The 19,845-nt window shown below is 39.5% G+C and overlaps 1 protein-coding gene across 3 annotated transcripts in view; it reads right to left on the bottom strand.

Moving 5' to 3' along the window:
* The window catches only part of INPP5F (inositol polyphosphate-5-phosphatase F), a 77,027-nt gene extending 60,052 nt beyond the window's left edge, over positions 1-16,975 (bottom strand). For 2 of the 3 annotated variants that reach the window (XR_012077625.1, XM_072971995.1), the window contains exon 1: positions 16,659-16,975. Coding sequence is in view for 2 of the 3 variants with exons in the window: in XM_072971995.1 (XP_072828096.1) it covers positions 16,659-16,755 (97 nt within the window). In the remaining variant the exon portion in view is untranslated. The remainder of the gene's footprint in view (positions 1-16,658) is intronic. The other variant, XM_072971992.1, reaches the window with a different exon arrangement.
* Between the last annotated feature and the right edge of the window lie 2,870 nt (positions 16,976-19,845).

Raw genomic sequence — 19,845 nt, 5'->3', positions numbered from 1 at the left:
AGCCTGTACTCTTAACCAACCAACTACAGTGCTTCCCTCAGAACCTATATATGGAACTAATCAGTAAGACAGTATTTACATTTTAAGTACATGTATTCTTATTATAAAAATAATTCTGTATAAAATAAGAAAAAAATATTTTATTACTACCATCCCACCACCCAGAGATAACATATTTGCTACATTTCAGGTCATATATTTGTGTAAATACCCAAATGTATTACTGCAAATACAGCATTATATGCTAACTTTTTTCTTATATTTCATAAGTGTTTTCTCATGTTTTTAAAATATTCTTTAAAATTATAACTTCACAGCTGTCCAATTTTCCACTTAAGGAAGCACTTCCTCACTCTTGGACATTTAAGTGATTTCGTTTTCCCCTATTATAAAAAATACTATGATAAATGATAAACATTTACAAATATTTATTTACTTCCCAAATTAACAGCTTTAGAACAGATTCCTAGAATAAAATTAGTGAATAAAAAAAATTAAAGCTTTCAAATATTACCAAACTGCTTTCTACAAAGGTTATATACCAAGTTAGATTTCTGCCACAAGCATATGAAAATGTTTCTTATGCTTACCATCATTTAGAATTTCTCTTTTAATTTTGCTAAATTGGTGGCATCCATTGCCTAAATGATATTCATTTTCTTTTCATTGCTGGTAATAGTAAACAACTATGAAATTGGTTGCTTATGTTTCTTCTATGATTTTCTTACTCATATCTTCTAACCTTTATTCTTTAGGTTCCTTATTGATTTATGAATTATTTTCTATTAAAGACATCAACTTTTTGACATGTTTTCATATTTTGTTTTAAATGTTTATACAAATCATTTTTTTCATTATCTATCATTTTTTATTTATCATTGTTATCTAAGTTCTTCCTTACCCATTATCAATTATGTTTAATTTTATCTCTCTTTTAATTTATAAAATCATTATCAATTACGCATTTACTAATTTTATCTCTGTTAATTTATAAAAATCTATCTCTGACTCCACTGGAATTCCTGTTGGTGTACAGACTAAAAGTACCCTGATTTCTTTTCAAATAGTAGTCCAGAATCCCTGTTAGGAAAACCAGTTCTCAACATCTGCCAACACAGATCACTCCTGCTAAGGAAAGAGCTCCAGCTACCAATAACTGCACCTTGACCTCAGATGAACAACCAAAGTCATAAGACTCTACCCCTTGAGCACCAAATGAGCTCTAGGAATATGGAGGAGGATGAAAAAGAGCTAAAGCTGTCAGGGACAGTTACATAAAGGAAATGGAACTTCAAGCACAAGGAAATCAGAAAGAAAAACAATGCAAGGGAAAGAAAGTACAAGGCTTATTCTGGAATCGGTCCCTTCACTGAGGAAACACTTATCAAGTACCTGCCAGGAACCAGGCACTGTTATCAGGCTAAGAAGTCATAAAAATAAATGAGCAAACAGTCTAGATCAAAAGACCAATGAGTATGGTGGAGATATGAATTGATAAGACTGGAAAAAGTAAACTGAGACCAATGGTAGAGAGACTTGAATAAAAGACCAATAAGCCTCACTTCCTGGAGAATTGAGCAGGCAGATAATGACATGAGTAAAACAAGACTTCGGCCAGAGATTAGCTGACAGCACTGAGAGGAAGACTGAGAACAGGGACAGGACCCAGAAGGTTATTACAAGAATAGTGTCTTGAAAGGACATGGTAGCTTGGGGAACAGGGTGGGTAATAGGTAAAGAATGTACAGGAGATTAACACGAAACACCTCAAAGGAAGGTATACAAAGGACAGGAAGAGAGTAAATTAAAAAATAACACTGAAATATCTATTCTCTCCTGGAAGGGAGAAGATGAGGACATAGATGACTAAGACAGAGCAAGGGAGAAAAAGCAGGGTGTGCAGCAGCTGGGAGAAAAGGTGGGTGAGACTTCTTACCTCAATAATACCTTTTTGCATCCTTAGCACTTTGAACCATGTAAATACATCAAACATTCAAGAAAACTAAAATTTCACTGGGAAAAAAAATAGAAAGATGACCAAGTTTTGTGGTCTAATGACTAAAAATAACAGTCACTGATAGTCTTTGAGTTCCAGAGAGAGAACCAGTTAAGCCTATTGAGACTGAGTTCATAATGGGATGGTCAAGGAGAACTGTCTATGTATAAGAACTGGAGGAGATATTAAAGGAGGGGGAAAAAATAAAAGATGATGAAATCGAAAGCACAGGTGTAAAACTTAACCTTGGAAAGGAAAGATACTACTTTTTTCTAAATCTAGAAGAGAAGATGAAAAAGGCTAAATATAGAAATGGAGAAGAGAAGCAGATGGATGTATCAAATGGCCTTGACTCAGGAAAAATAGGAGTCAAAGTCATCTTTGCTTTAGCAGGATGGAGGATAGAGGGAGAACAAGTACCAGATGCTTGGCATGGTGACAAGAATCCAAAAAGTCAGTTTGTAAATGTTCTGTGTATGCTTGAAAAGCATGTATATTTTCTTAGTGTTTTCAAGAAAAGGGGTGTCAATCCATCAGTGGGTCATAAGATCAATTTTGTATAATGAGATCAGCATTAACAGCAATGAAACAGAATAGAAAAGAGGAAAATTACACCACGTAAGGGGGAACATTTCATGAAACTTTTATTTCTGGTACATATGTATATATGTGTCTGTTCAACAAGTCATGATGTTAAAACATATGAACACACTATTTAACTTTGGCGTGAGGGCTTGTTATATCAACTTTGTTAATTATTTTGTTCAACTGCTCTATGTACTTGCTAACTTTTTTTGATGGCTTAACAGTTGAGAGGGCTTTTTAAAAAAAAAAAATCTCATACTTTGTTCATTTTTCCTTCTTAATTTTTGCTTCATATTTTTTGAGATGGTGTTGTCAGGCACATACAGATTTAGGATTATTATATCTTCCTGGTGAATTGCTCTGTTTATCAGGATGTAACAACTACCTTTATTTCAAATAATGCTCTCTGCCCTAAAGTCTTGTTTAACACTGTCTAATATTATGAGAGAAATACATTAGGCATTAAAAAATACATACAAATACATACAACATACAACGTTGTTTATATGATATTACTTCTCCTACTCCCCACAGCCTTAGAAACAAAGTCCAAATTCTTTGGAAAGGTTTGTAAGGCCCTGCCTGGGCTGCTCCTGTCCACCCACCCACTGTCTCCCCACCCCCAGCATCCTGGTCTTCCTTCAGTCATCTGGAAGTGTGCGCAGGCTGGGCCTGGAATGCTGCTCCCCACCCACTTTGGCCTGCTGTTCATTCCAGACTCAGAACAAGGGTCACTGGTGTTCTCTGACACATTCCCCACTCCACCCACCCAGCAAAACTGATCAGGCTCTCTTTTGTGGATCCCCTGAACTCTGCTCAAATTCCCATCATGCCATCTCATTTTGGTTTAATGCATCTAATTATTGACTTGCCTGTCTTCCGGACTGAACAGGAAACTCATCAAGAACAGGAAACTCATTCAAACTTAGTCTCATTTAGCTTTACGTTCCCAGTGCATAAGACACAGCAGGCTCAAAAATGCTGAACAGACAAATGAACATATGACACAGAATGGAGAGGAAAGTTGGAGTCATAATTTGCACTGAATCACGTTAAAAGGGCTCAGACTCAAAGTGGCAAAGTTACAGTCATCTGGTCTACTTCAGATAAAGATTATGGCTGGTAGAGGTCAAGTGTCCAATACTAACTACATAGCTTGTTAAAATCAAAACTGCATTTCCCACTCTCAGTCTAGAGCTCTATCATACCTCTAACACCATAAGCTTCCCTATCAGGTGTAATTACTCAGAAGCAATACTCTCGTTTTCAATCTGTATGGGGCTTTCAGCTTACTACTATCATTCCAGCTACACAAGCCAGAACCTAGGAGACATCCAAAATGCTTTCTTCTTCCCCAAGTCCCGTTGATTCTACCTCCACATATCTGATGAATGCTTCACTTCTCTCCATTCCCACTGCTGCTCTCCTTTTCCAGGGCCAAGCCCTCCCCAATCTGGATCATGAAAAGAGCCCTTGGTGGCCCTATATCAAGCAGGCTGTGTAACACATAACATGCACTCAAATATTTATCAAATGCAATGAGGACTCTACAAACAGTTTCATACTGTTAACAAAGGTCCTAAGGTAAAAGGCAGGATGCTGTAAGAATGAGGCTGAAAAACCAAACAGGGACCTATTCAGGAGGACAACAGACAGTAAATTCAGGAGCCATTTCCTCCAGAGAGGGCAGATCTGCATTTGAGATTAAACATTATGGCCAATGTGTAGAGGATAGATATGAAAGGGCAAGCCTAAAGCTGGAGATCCAGGTAACAAACAGGACTGTCCACAAGGGCGGCGTGGGGCTGAGTCTGGAACTGGAAGGCTGGACAGAGTCAAGAGACTGACATGTGGGCACAGCCTGCATCTCATGACCTGAGGGAAAAGTCCTAGCTCTATTGCAGTCTCGAAACCCCTCTCAACTTCGAGTTCCTCTTTCATAAATGGGAATACCATCTAACTTCGAGTTTTTATGAGGATCAGTGAATTATATTAAAGTACCAGCACAATGTCTGGCACATAAATGTTCAACAACTTTTAGCTCAAGTTGGGAAAAGTATATGCATTTAAAATTCCAGGTTCCTACCACCCAATCAGTCTCTCCATAGATTTTCATTTCAAGGGTTTACGTACGGCTTCAAAAAAAAAAAAGGAAAGGATGAAAAAGAAAAAATCCAACTTTGACAGTGTTTTTTTATATTAAATCTTACAGTAAGGCTATAATTCCTTAAAGCCTTCTCAGAGTAATATATGTTTTATGAAAATATCTCAATGCTTAGATATGCCCTCAGAACTTTGTTTCTTCAGAATGTGAAACAGATCTCAAAACTAGGTATCCAGTCTCAGGCCTAGCAACCAGTTCAGCTCCAAATGGCAAATCTGCCATGACATCCAGTTTCCTCTCCTCCCGTAAACCCCTTACACGAGAGAGGGAAAATCTAATAGAGTATAAATGCAGGTTAAACTATGCTTGGGAAAAAGACACAGACATTGGTAGACTTCAGCCATACACATGAAAATAAGTATGGGTCCTAAGTTTTGAGAAACCACTGAAGAACAAAAAAATAGAATAGGTAACTTTTAATTAGCAACAGAAAGACACTTGACAAAACTCAAACTATCCGACAGGAGACAGTAAAAGGTGGTATGGGGAAAAAAAAAAAAAAACCCTGAGAAGAAGCCCAATAAATGGAAAATATGACTAAAAGGTAGAAAAAACTCATACTGAGTATTATAATATATGTACAGTTTCAACTAACCAATTAAAAGACAGACTATTAAGTCTCAACCCTTCTATCAGTTTATTTAATTCTAGGCCTATTTTGTTTACCACTGTAGGCCTGCCACCCAGCACTGTGTCTGACGCACGACAGGCATTCATTCAATAGTTATTGAACCAAATGAATAGATGACCAGAAGCAAGCAGGGAAGATTGAATTGGAAAATGATGTCTCCTACCAATTGCTTATTTTGTTTGACTTTTAATAAGGCTAATATCAAGTTTTTTTTTAAGTCCCAAAACACAAATATTTGCTATAATGAGCACTTTTAATAATGAAAGCATTTCTCTTTCCATAAATACAAAAAATGATGACCATGTGATTTCTCAGAATGAAAGACAACTAAAAATTCTGGGAAACTTTAAATTATCTTAAAATCTCTAGCAGGTACCCATAGCTTCTGACACCAACATAGAGACAAGAGACAAGACAGTGGAGGATGGTCTGAGTCAGGCTACATGACTGGCCCAAAAAGGGAGTTCAGCATGTCTTTGTCTTTTTGAGTTGTTATGATTTCGCTGTCTCAGACACTTCAAAATGTATGTGTGTGTATTTTTTAATGTTACTCTTCACTAAGGAAACAAAAATAAATAAAAGCATTAGCAGAGCAGAGTCTGTTTGTACAGGGGACATGTATAGACCACATTAGTCTAAGCACATGTAGCAACAATGCTTAGTAATGGACACACTGTCACCATTATTAATGGCTACTCTTGGGGCAGAAGGCGTTGGAGTGGCAGAGAAAATGGCCAGGGGGCTTATACCACCCTTTGCCAAAGAACAGCCATGTAACTGATCTGCACCAACGAATATATTGCTTTCTAATCCTCCCTCGAAAGGTATACTGCCATGTGGCGCAAAAATTCAGAAGAGAAACATCTGAAGTCTGCAAACAGGTTTTAAAATTTAGGATTTTCAAAGTTATTTATTAAAGAGTAGAGTTGCTTGCAAATTACAAAAGCGTAGCATTTTAGAAATAATGCCAAATTTTAATTAGTGAAATCATTAGAGTAACATACACCCAAAGACATAAGTGTTTTGTCATAAGCTCAACTGTTTGACCCATTAGGTCAATATTTCCACTCTTTTTCAGATCCATTTGGCAGTATGTGGCTTCTATTTTCATATGCCCTCCTCTTCCTGGTACACAGAAAACAAGTGATTAAGTACTGTGTGTCTGCAGACAGCATGAGTCACTCATTCCAAGAGCCCAGAGAGATTGTGGTCCCTCAGTCCAAGAGCAAGCCTGGGTTTTGCACAGCTGCTCAAGTTTACAGGCAGTTTCACTTGTGTCCAAAAAAAAAAAGGTGTCGGGGTATGCATAAATAAACAAACCCAAGTTTCATTTCCTGCAGAAGACAAAAGGATATTATTGCTCTGAAAAGACAATTACCAATACCAGGTCAAAAAGATGAGGAAAAGGGTTCTACAATGAGAACCTTAAAGTCCAATGGTTAGCTCATCTGTATTTGAGTTCTCAAATTTTAATTAGGCTAGGGAAAAAAAAACGGCTAAGAAATCACTGGATTCAGGTGCCAACTTATAAATGCAAAGTTTAACACACATTTCTTTGAACTCTCTAACAGTAATTATTTTCCAGCATTCAGCAAGCTAAAGAGCTAATCCAATTTAGACCTTTTAGCAGCTGCTGCTTTCCCAGTGTGAACCCAAGCTCAGTGGCCCTGGATCCTTGTTGTTCATTCTCACCATCTTTATAAATACAGATATAAGTACAGATATACATATATATATATATATCACCATCTTTATAAAAACAGCTTTATAAATACAGATGGCTGGGCCCCAACCCTCAGAGATTCTGATTCTGTTGGTTAGGGTGGGGCCCAGGTATAGGTATTTTGTAACTCTCCCCCAGGTGATTCTAATATACATCCAGTTCTCGGTGATTACAGCTTACTAGTTGGAATCTGCATTAGTAGCTTAGTTTTATCCTACCAGCTGATTCAAAGATGATGCCTATGCCATGTACAACTTTAAACTGTTAACCTAATCAATTACCATAAAATGCATAAGGAGCTCATAATATAATCAGTTGGCAAAAAGCTGATGTAAGCTGGTATAAAAAGATACATTTCAAAAACCCAAAGAATAGTTAAAAGATGAGATATACTACCTAGGAAAAGGATCTTAAGAATTTCTAGACTTTTCTATTAAAACAGGGATCTAAGAGTCACAGTTTTGATCATGATCATGAAGGGTATTAGAAATTGTTTTTTAAACTCTAAACCATCCAAACTAAAAATTGTTATGATTCTTTATCTGAAGCATAAAGTACTAACTGTCACAACTCAAGAAAGATCCAGTGCAACTCAAAGGACAGAGGGCAAGTAAAGAAAAAGACTTTCATGAAAGGTCAGACAATGTAATTGGGTCCTGGGAGGGTCTGATGACAATATATAAAATTATGAAAGATGTGGACTTTACAGCATATTCAGAATTCTGGATTGGGGACATAGATTTAAAAGACATGGCTTGGGAATAAATGAAAAGAAGTACAGCTTAAATTAGAATTTCCCAAACTCATTACCTTAAGAAGTTGAAATATAATCATTTCAAAGAAGAATTAGATAAATCTTTGGGTAACAAAGTCACAATGCATCATCACCTAAGAAACAATGTGTTGAAATGTACTACTCTTCACCTTCTGCTCTCCCCAAAACTGTCCTTCAATATCTTTCAGAAATAGTACTCTGAGAGCTAAATAAGAGCACAGAGGAGCTAATAATTGGTATTTTCCTTAACTCTTTTTAGAGCTCATAACTGGGATGCATAAAATTAGCACTTCAATCATAAAATAGATGCAACTTTTGTCCCTGTTTAAGTTTAAATAATTTCCTAGTTTATCCAGAAAACTCTGTCCAAAACTTACTCTGTTCTTTCTACAACTGTCTGTATAGGCCCTCTGCCACCGTAGGTCCTTATCAACAAAAAGCTCTCCCTTCAAACCCACTATCATGTCTAGGATCTGCCATTTTAATTGGCCTCAAATGAAGAACTGCTTCTAGATCAAACAAGGGCCATAGCAGAGTGTCCTGTTGGGTGGGAGGTACAGGGGAGAACCTGTTCTGTTTCAGTCTGGCAAGTTAGGCACTATTCATTCTCATAAACTTTTTTTTTTTGAGTACCCAATTAGAACAAAGGCATTGTGCATATAAAGAGTTATTTCTGGTAAAACAAACAAAAAGTCCGTTAAAAGTCCACTAGTCATACAGCCCTTTTCTTCCAGGGTTTTCCACTCTTCAGTGAGAGAGAAACGGTCACAGACTATAGCTGGAAAAAACTTCAGAGAATCAAATAAAAGAGCACCTTTCTTCCCATTTTCTTTACCAGGAAGAAAAATAGATTTTTACCATCTTGGAAAAAAACACTGAGACCTCGAACTTCAAGACCCAGCTCAAATCTCCCATGGAACTCAGTCTTACAGTGCTATTATAATCTCTGTCATTCCAAAATCCTGTGTACACCTGTGCCTTGATGGACCACAACCTCAGGTAGGGTAGAAACAGTGTTTTATCTATCTTTTTACCTTGGCACAATGCCCAGTAAACAGGTCTCCAGTAAATGTTTGTTGAAAGAATAAATAAATGACATCACAGAATTTCAGACTTGACATAATTTGGAGGGAGAAAGAAACAGAATACTAAATTAGTTGCGAGGGTGGGAGGTGGCTGTTTCTTTGAGAAAAGGCACTATTTGAAAGGTGCAAAGGGGCATAAATGCAATAGCTACTAGAGCTCAAACCTGAAAGTCAAGAAGCACAATTGCCTAGAGAAAGACTAGCAAACTAGAAACTGTCAAACTCTTTGGTTTGCTCACCACAGCTGTTCCCTGAGGAAGGAGTGTTATTATGCCAGAAACAAGGCGAAGAACGTTTATATCACACATAAAAACAATGTACAATGATACTGTAAAGCATCATTAATATTATACGTGCAAGAACTAAAATGAAAAAGCATTGAAGCATGTTTAAAATGTCCAAATATTTCAGTTAGATGTTAGGACTATTTCAAATTATATATGTTGATCATTGCAGAAACTGAAATTTGAAGTTCAGTATAAAAAGCTGTTTCAAAGAATAAGATTCATTGGTTTTCATAAAGAAAAATTAATGTATTTTAAATGCTTTTAGATATCCCACTATGAAGTTAAAGAAATTCAAGGTTAAACTTGAAAGAATCTGCAATTAAAATGAGGTAGCTGAAAAGAAAAAACAAGGAACACTGACCTAAAATCAACCTGTACTTCACTCAACCAGCCTTACCAAAGAAAGTAGGCAGAAGTGGTGCTTTTTTTTGTGAATGAGAGCAGTTCCTTTAAGGGTCTCATGGCAACCAGAAAATGAGTCATCCTAACAGAGCGCAGTATTTAATTAAGATACTACCAGTATGTGTTGTGATAGTACTGTAACTATGTGTTCTATATTCATCCTCACTTTTAAAATACTACATATACGTTACTTAACGTATTATCAACAGCTACTGACAAAATAATGTATTATTTCTCTATTTTATTCAACATACCCTAATTCAAATATTCTTCTCAGCTCAATTATGGTCAGCTGACACATAGTGATTATGACTTAGCCCAGCTAATGAGTAATTTGTTAGAGGTTCTATGACATTGCTGTTACTTCTCAGATTTGTGTCTGAAAGACTAGATTTTTAAAGGTTAAATTTTAAAACATGTTTGAACAGGATTAGAACAGTTTACAAAAAGATTCACAAAGAGATAGTAGTACAGCTTATAAAGATCTAGCACATTTAAATCCCCATAAAACCACACCAAGGTTAGACTGTAGCTCTGAGAATGCACTGAATCAATAGGAAACCAAACTAGTTTGATTTTCAATAGTCTAGTTTCCACCTGCAAATATATCAGTTAATTTTGTCATAAATCATAAAAACCAAAATCAGCAACAAGCAATTTTTTCTGGCATAAGGGTTAGTTAGAGAAAAATTTAAATGTCTTTGGGTCTCATTTATTTTCATTCAAAAAGAACAGATTTTCTAATCCCACAGACTTTAAAGTTAGACTCTACTGAATAAAAGGGCAATGAGAAATTAGTACTTTTTTAAGTTGGCAAGAAAGGCAGCACTCTAGTCTTCACTTTTATGTTCTCCATTTAATCCTCCCAACAACCTCTTTGCCTGCCAAAGGTACACAGGTCAAGCAGGAACTAGAATTACTTCAATTTCTTCAATACAATTTTTACAAAAGACCTGCAGTGGGCCAGGTGCTAGGGATACAGCAGTGAATCTACATCTCCTTCTCCTTGCTCGGGCTGAGGTAGGCTGGGCAGGTAGGACAAGGGGAAGCCGTGCTGCTGGGCATCCTGGAGCAGCACCAATGTAACCATGATCCCGAAAGATCAAGCTGTCAGGGCATCTGGGTTCTGGCACCTGCATGCTCTACCCTAAAGGCCTGGATACTGTCTCTCTGAAGCCAGCCTTTGGCAAGTTCTGGCCTCTGCTGGCATGGTCTGGTCAGAACATAAGCATCTAAGAACCAGTGATTCTACAAAGGTCCCTCCCCTTTTCAAGGTGGTTGCCCTAAAGACTTTTCCCCCTCCATCCCCTCTCTGCTCTATGTGCTCTGAAAGGAGGCCTGTGAAATTGGATCTGGAACTCTTGCAAAGCTAGACTGGGAAGGCTTCAGGTTGCTCACCGCTGGCTGAAATAGTTCCCATCCAGTACATATCAATGTTTCTGCCCCAAGATCTACCCTCTATCCATTCCCCACCCCCTCAACCTGCAGATGTTCTAAAACCTTAAGAAGAGAAACCTGAAAAACTGACCATAACTGGAAAGACTAGTCAATCTATTATATAACAATATTCTCTGTAACTATATAAACTAGTTTTGCAAGAAAGGAGTCAGGACAGGTGAAAGGTCAAAGAACAAATAGTCCCATCGGCCTTTCCTCCTACATAGACCCTTCCTCAATGTGCATGCTTTGACATTTCAGAGGCTACTTTATTTTCTACATAGGCTTCACTATAATGAGTATGATAAAGATACATTTCAGATATTACCCATAAAAATATAAGTCCTATAACTTTGTGGTCAAGAAGGTAGAATGGTTTATAAAATGTTTTTTGTCAATATGGAGAAAAACTTGGTGAGGTTAGAAGTCTGACTCTCCCTCTTAATCTTTGAACTTGGACAAATTACTTCTCTGTGCCTCAGTTACTTCATCTGTAAAATGAGAATTTAAAAAAAAGAAATCTTCCTCCTGAGGTATACTATACACAGTAAACAGTACACATAAAGGGCTTAGAACAGTGTCTGACTCAGAAAAATGCTCAATAAATAAAATCTGCCACTATTAGCTACTATTAATCTCAGGTGACAACACAGATAACAAAATAATGCACAAAAACTTCCCTGTCTATAAAACTTGATTTCAAAAATTGTCATCAGTCACCCTACAAAGACTACCTTTTTTTTTTTTTTTTAAGCCAAAGTAGGGGAAAATTTTTTTTGGAAAGATTAGTCTTTTCTATTTTGCATGCATAATAATAAATGTTCATAAAAGTAAGTTTACAGACTTATTCAATCCAACTACTATCCTGTTAGAAATATTAAATATGGGGTAAGAAGTGTTCAGGGCATAAAACTCGTAAGCCACTTACTTAAAAGAAACTGAAGACTAAAAACACTAGGAAAATACCTGGTTATTCAACAACAAAAATGGTTAAAAAGATTTTTACAATATATTTAATAATTATCTTTAAATTAAAATGCTCTAGTATATTTTGTCATGGTAATTTGTGAATTTTTAACAAACATGATTTTTTTAAAAAGATAAAGTTAAAAATCTTTTTTTCAAAGTAAATACCAAATGACACAAAACTCTAAACTGAATATAGTTTTATAAAATGATTCCTCAGAAGAAAAAAAAGTTCTATGTAGATTTCAATTCTGTAATTTCTCATTTAAAAACGTTTTCATGTGACATACTAAATATAATTTCATTATCAAAAAATAAGAAAAATAGGAATAGTTTTTTATGTTTTGGTGAATTCTGGATAACTAGTATCCCCTCCCAAAAATGTTCACTGGTACTCATCATTCAAAGTTTCATCTCTCTCTAAGTAGTTTACATGCTTACGAATGTTATGTGTATGACAGATGCTTTGCCATCCTTTTGTGGTCACTCAGTCTCAGAATAGAACGAAGCAACATGCAGCAGTAAATTATATAACACCAGCATATCAGACAAAGCCATGAGGACTAGTGAAAGCAATTTTAAGACCAAAGAGATAAGATCATATCACCTTTTCCCAACAGTGGACTGTATTATATTCCTTTTTAAGTCTTTAAATTACAATCCTTAGTCTCAGATAGTGAAACTCCACTCTCAGGAGATTATTGAATGTTTACACAGTGCTTTATCATTTTCCCTCATAGAAAATAAACCAATCTAAATGTTTTCCTCTGTTGGTCATTACCTTGCAGTAGACATAAGCAACCACCTAAGAGCAGGTCTAAGTATGAACAGACTATTCACTACCCTTAAAAAAATGGAAAGACCAGAAAAAATACTCAACTGCTCAGCTAGGAGGAAAAACTTAAACAATGTTAAAGAAGAAAATAAGATTAAATGAGAACTATATAAAATAATCTACATAAAAAAGAAAAGAAGGAATACCACCACAGATTTTTAAAAGTAATGTTAAATCAGATAGAAAAATAACATAAGTAGAAATGCACCTTTCCTCACATTTATTTCCTTATCCAGCTGGTCAGAGATTTTCCACCCCAATTAGAAGATATTCAAAACAGAGCCTAAAGTGAGTAATAAGCATAACACAACATCCTATTTTTATGGCAATGATATCACTGAGAGAAAACTTGGACTCAAATTTAATTCTCCTCAACTCAACCAAAAATGCCTTCTTGTGTCCTAAGCACCGTAAAGCCCCAAAATACCAAGATGATAGAATAAGGTCCTTGCCTTGGGGAATGCTATGTCCACTGGGGAAGAAAGAAAGCAAACTATTATTATATGATACAGTAAGGGCTATAACCAAAGCATGTACCAAGTGTAAAAAGCACCTGAGCGGGGAGGGTATAGCTCAGTGGTAGAGTGTGGGCTTAGCATGCACAAGGTCCTGGGTTCAATCCCCAGTACCTCCATTAAAATAAATAAAAGAGAAATAAAAGTGAATAGATAAATAAACCTAATTACCTACCCCCTGCCAAAAAAAGAAAATTAAAAGCACCCGAAAACACAAAAGGGTGACCAAGAATTCTGCCCCAGGGATGCAGGCTACGGTGAGCATAGGGTAGGAGGTGGCATCCAAACTGGGTCTTACAAAATAAATTAGGCAGGAAAAGAGACTAACAGTAACAAACATTCCAGGCTAAAGAAATAGTCATTTTAACTTTAAATATCAATACTGATTCTTCGGATGTCACTAGAAAAAAGAAAAGTTCTGTTTCAGATCATTCAATAGCCACAAACAAAAATCACAATGCTCACAGGCTTTTTTGGCCTTATGATACTGCCTTTTGGAAAGAAAAGGACTTGGTCAGTAATCTACTCAGCTGAGTAACCAACAGGAAACAATGAAAGATTTTAAACGCTTTCATTACAAACAATAGCAAAACTGGCCACAAGGCAGAAGGAAATGGTCCAATAAAATGGAGAATTTTAAATGATTCTACAGGAAAAGATCTGAAAAGCATTCTCAGCAATTTAATTAAAACCATTATTAAATAGTCATTCTTTAGAAAAGATCTCGCATACTGGGTAGGATAAACTATTTGGTAAAATCAAGTGCATGGGATTCTTTGTTCCTTGGCTATATGAACTTGAACACCTCAAGATCAAAACAGGCTGTTAGTTCTGAAAGATAATGGCCTCTTCCTTCCTCTACATTTTGGTCTACTTTAGGCTGTGGTTGGCTATATCCTAAGAAGTGAAATAAACTAACTTGCAAAGACTACAGCCATTTTATTCAGAAAAAATGTTAATTTGCCTTCTGATGTGGACTTTGGATATATAAATGGTAATTCAAACCACACGGTTTAATCCAAAACCTAGGCCCAGTTTCCCTGTGAATATTCCTTAAAGGCTTAAGCTTGTGACTAATCTGAGCTTCTTTATTCTTTAGCTCAGAACTATGGGTTTAAGTATCCTTCCACTGAAAGGTAAGCTACTAGCCAGCTTCCTAGAAGAGTTGACTTACTTCACTTGAGGGGAGTAATTTATCTCTAAAGCTGTTAGAAATGGGGAGGTTCTTGTGTAGAAAAAATGAAAACAAACCCAACAAAATGACAAATAATTCACTTAAAACTCCTTCTATTCAGATGATCTCCAGGAACTTACCTTCTTCCATGTAATTCCACAAACTTGGCTCATCTCTGTTAATCTTAGGGGCTAAGAGAGAGTGTCCACTCTATTTATGTATGTCTCAATTCACTGCCTCAATACACAGTTGACCATCTAGGGACTTCCTGACTGTTTTTCATGAAACATGTCAATTCTTATCCTCCAGGAGGTACACTGAACACTTTACAAACTGATATTGTTTTAAAAACATTTCATTACATACAAGGACTAAAAAGCCCAAACTTCATTTTATAGGTAACAAAATAAGGTACAGAAAGGTGTTCTGTCTGACGAGCTGGAGATGATGCCAAGTTCCAAGCACCTGTAGTAGTTAATTTTAAGCTCACAGAATCTAGGGAGTTGGCTCTTTGACAGCCTGGAGAATTCTGCAATCAACCTTTCTTCAGGCTGTACTTGAAGCCTTATCCAAACATTGGGAGTAGGGGGTGGGGGAAAAGACGGGGCAAGTGATCAAATCAGGAAACAACAGAGAAGAGAGTGACTAGTGGCTGGCCAAAATTAGCCTATCTACAACAATTTCTATCCCAAGATTATCAAGAACCTTATCTGGATGCAGTCGTTTCTCCTCCATTCTGAATAGGGGAAATAAAATGAAATAGTAAGAAAATGCACTCAGCACTTAGGAAAAAAAACAAAACAAGTGCTCCCTCACTGCTCTAGCAAAGCAACTAGCAGCGGGCCTTCCTAAGCAAGAAGCGGGACCGACCAGAAAGTGTTCTGGAGGCCAATTCTACTCTCTGTGACCTCGGGCAAGTTACTCAACCTTTCAAACCTGTCTTCTCACCTGAAAAATAGGATACCGCCACCTGTTTGTAAGGTTGTTAAGTGAGGATCAGGAATAATATATTAAGGGAACAAATCCTTGGCAACCCTCCTATAAATGGTAACTGCTGTGAAATATATGAAAAGTTCATTTGTACCTTTTCTACTTTTCAATTCATACCATGTAACCCTTTGTGTAGATTACATACAAGAATTACAAGTAAATCTGAAATGCACTGGCTACTTCTTTAAAGAACTCCATTCCCTCACTTCTAAAATGAAAGATCTCTGCGGTGATTAGGGAAAAGGACTGACAACCTAAAAGAGGGAGATGCTACTGAGCCTCCTCAAAGGAAACCGCCCCCTGGACTGTCAGCTCTCTGAGGGCAAGGGCTGCCCTGTTTAACTCACCACTGTGACCTAGTTTTCCTAACACAAACTAATTGTTGTAGACTTAGGCATCCCATAACAGGTTACTTGACACCCAAACATGGACCCACAAGACGTTCTGTACCGCACACTATTGAGTCACACGAAAATATTTAAGAAGTTTAACATTACAGTACAGTTTCACTGTAATACTAAAGTCGAAGAAAAGGCGCTGTAAATCTAGTGCCTATGAGGTGACCAGAATGAACTCATGCCTTTAATAATAAGATGTCAAGAGGGAGTGAAGCTCCAGCAGGGCGATCCATTGAGCTGGCGCGATCGCCCCTGGCCTGAGATGGGGATTCGAACCCAGCACTTGCCTCGAAGGACATGGCAGGGGCCACTCCAGAGTGGAAGAGGCCTTTAAGGCGAAAGGCACCTCGCTCCAACTTTCTGGTGGGAGTCGGCTCGACCCCGACAGCGGGCGGCTAGGCTCGAGTCCGCCCCCCGGTGCAGCGGAGCAGATCTCAACGCGGAAGCGCACTTGGAGCGACGAGGGTCGCCGGCCCTTTGTCCCCCGCGGAGGGGCAGGGGCGAGGCGAGCACTGCCTCCCATCAGGAAATAATGACAGATCGCGCGCCCTCGCTCGCGCCCGCCCCGCCCCGCTCGCCAGGGCCGCAGCCGGCGCCCGCTCGGCAGCCCGGGGCTGAGGGGCCCGGCCGCGCCCCCTCCTCGCCCCCTCCTCGCCCCCCACCGGCCCAAGGCGACCCCGCGCCGCCAGCCTCACCCGGTCGGAGCTGGAGGCCGCCGTCGCGGCGGCTGCACCACAGCGCGCGCTCGCCTTGCTGCAGGATGTAGTGGTCCTTGGCTTGGAAGAGCTCCATGCCGGCCCCGGGCGCTGAAAGAGGCGGCGGCGGCGACCCGGGCGCGCCCGCGACTCCGCGGCCCCCTGGCCCCTTGGCCCCTTGGCCCCTTGGCCCCAGCGGCGGCGGCCCGCGCCGGGCGTCCTTGTCGGCCCGGGCCGCCAGAGCCCACGCCTCAGGGAGCGACGGCTGAGGGAGCGCCCCGGCGGCCCGCCCTGCAGGAGGAGAACGCGCCCTGGCGGCGGCGGCCGTAGAGGCCTCTCCCCCGGCTCCGCCCCCCGGTCGGCCCCGCCCCATCCTCACCCACTGGCTCCTCCCCGGCTCCACCCCTTCCCCAGCTCCTCCCCCTACTCGTCTCCTCCCCCGCCTCTTTCTCCTTTCAGTTCCTCTTCCTGCCTTTTCCCGCCACCTTCTCCAGCTTCTCGGTTTCTCCTCCTGGATCCTTCCCGAGGCTCTCCTCCTCCCTCTTCTCTTCCCCATCCCAGTCCCCTCCCTCTCCTCCGGCTCGGCCTGGGCCCCCTTCCCCAGCGGGCCCGCCTTCCCACCCCAGGCTGGCGCACTACTCCCCTGCGGCCTTTGGAGCAGAAGCCCACCCCTGGGGCCTCCCCTCCCATGCCGGCAGGTCATTCGTTACTTTCACCAGCCCTGAGAAAAGCTAGGCCGACTCCCTAAATCCAGCCTGAAATCCCTCTTCCCCGGACCCTCAGAGACCCAAACAGGAGAACTGGGATGGTTGCAGGGGCCCAGCCAGACCCCAGAGCGGGGGTGTCTTCTGTTTTGGTATTTCTTCGTAGAACCTTGTGACGTTTGACAACAGCAGACGTTCAATAAATGCACATCAGCGAGAAGCATGTAACAATAGAATATAAACCAGTTTAGCAGCGTAGGGCTCTAAATAAGGAGGAGGAAGAGAGCAAAGTTCATAAGCTGTTGTGTGGCAAGTTAAGCAGGATGCATCTGAGAAGACCATAAAATGTCAAAGAAGTGAGAGTGATCTAGTTTGACAAGGATAAAATGGCTCGAGAACTTCTTGTGGAGGGAGGAAGCCCTCCAGAGTATCTTGAAAGGCCAGGTGGTATCTTGAACAGAATGGGGCTTGGGAATCAGGTCCCAAGTTCCAGGCCCTACCTCAGGGGTGATCTCGCTGTGTGATCTTGGGAAATCTCTTGGTCTCAGATGGTAGTTAAACTAAAATGACCTTTAATTACACTCCCAATTTATGAATCAGTGAGTCTTTCTACTCCTATCTCCTAACTTTTCTAACGCCCTAGAAGGGAATAAGGGAAAAAAACGAGGTAGGAGACAAGAAAAGCAAGGTAATACTTTTAACCTTATGCTTGATAAAAGTGAGAGGGCCCAGGAGCAGGACGGAATTCCACATTACTAATTATTCCAGCCCATACTGATTTCTCTGTTGAATTTCCATAGCACAGAAAGTCCCATGATGACAAACTGTCTTGGAATCTCTGATAAGTACTATGCCTCTTGTTTTTTTGTGTTTTGTTTTTTAACACCTTTATTGTGGTATGATTCCTGTACAATAACTACACATATTTCAGATGTATAATTTGATGAATTTTGATAGATGTATACACCCATGAAACCACCAACATAATCAAAATAGCTAACATTTCCATCACTCCTCTAGAGGTGCAATTATCGAATTCCCAGTTTATCCTTTCCCACCCAGTACTATGCCTTTTGAACTGTACAGACACCTCAACATAAAGGTCAACAGGAGTGATTACTATGACAAATCTTTGTGATGTGACTTGGACAAAGAAGATAATGGAGATAAGATTGTGAAAGACAGTTCAATGGAACCATCAGTTTCAGATTTATTGTTGAATTCAGCCATATGTTGACTTTCTTTAGCAAAAATGAATAGATAATGAGAGAGTCTTACAAAGACAGGATGTTCTGCAAATTATTTCATTATTTTTAAATGAATCACATCGCCAGATGTGAAGAAAATAATGCTATTGTAACTTTTAAAACAATTCATTAGTTGATTGAAACTTTGTTGTTTTAAGTCAGTGGTTCCAACCCTGGCTACCTATTAGAATCACCTGGGGAGTTTTTCAAACATACCAATGCTAGGACCTCAGACCAATTAAACCAGAACTTAATTGAGATGGGCTCTGGTGTCAGTATTTTTTCTAAACTCCCCAGAGTATTCTGATGTGCCTCCAGGATTAAGCACCACTGTTTTAAATGAAATTAATTGGGAAAATCTGCCTGACAGCAGCTTAGCAGAAAATAGCGGTCAGTCATTAACTCGTACCAATGTATGAGGTTGATTATCTGTAAATCCAGAGGTTTAACAAGTAGAGCTCTTAGGAGAGAGAAAACCTGAAGGGAAGATCCTCCTGGAATCGATCTGACCCAAATGCACACTGCTCTGTCCCTCCCTCTCACTCTAAATGCATGCTAGGCTTTGGGGTAAGTAGAGCCCTGGTCTGGCTGAGCAGAATGAGTGAAAAGAGTAAATACTCTTGTCTCTGGCAGACATCACATTCCCAATCTGCCCGGCTGCCTTGCCTTGCTCCTGCTTGTTAGGGACTTCCCGAACCTCAGACGATGCTTGCTTGCGGCTGCTCCTGACCCTGCAGCTCCTCCGCTCCCTGGCTGGCCTCCCCATCCTCCCTGTGGCTGTCTGCCAGCCTCATCATGCTCTCTCAGCTTCCTAATTCATGGCCCTCCTGCCTTTGAATGGTGTCACCCAGGTTATGATAGAAAGTTCATGCAATGCTGTTCTGTTTTTTAAACGTGAAATGACCATCATGTGTATTATATATTTTCTTTTACATGTATATTTATGTTCATTTAAGTATACTCACTAGGGAGTTAGGTTCCAGCCAGTTTGGTGTGATCTTAGTTAAGTCGCTTCATTGCTTTTAGTATCAATTTCCTTATTTATTAAGAGATGATCACTAAGTGTTCTTCCAGCCCTGAAATCAGTGAATGTGAGGAAATGTGTCCACGAAGTTAAACTTACACAAATAATGATAATGACTCAACTTTGATTGTCAATTTGGCCTTCAACGTCACATTTATTATATGTCTTTGAGATTTGGGGGTTCTGATTACTCTACTGACCTCTTGTAAAAT

Source organism: Vicugna pacos, chromosome 11, assembly GCF_048564905.1.
Source record: "Vicugna pacos chromosome 11, VicPac4, whole genome shotgun sequence".
Classification (NCBI taxonomy): domain Eukaryota; kingdom Metazoa; phylum Chordata; class Mammalia; order Artiodactyla; family Camelidae; genus Vicugna; species Vicugna pacos.
Note: the sequence above shows the minus strand (reverse complement) of the source record. Positions and strands in the feature narration are given on the sequence as shown.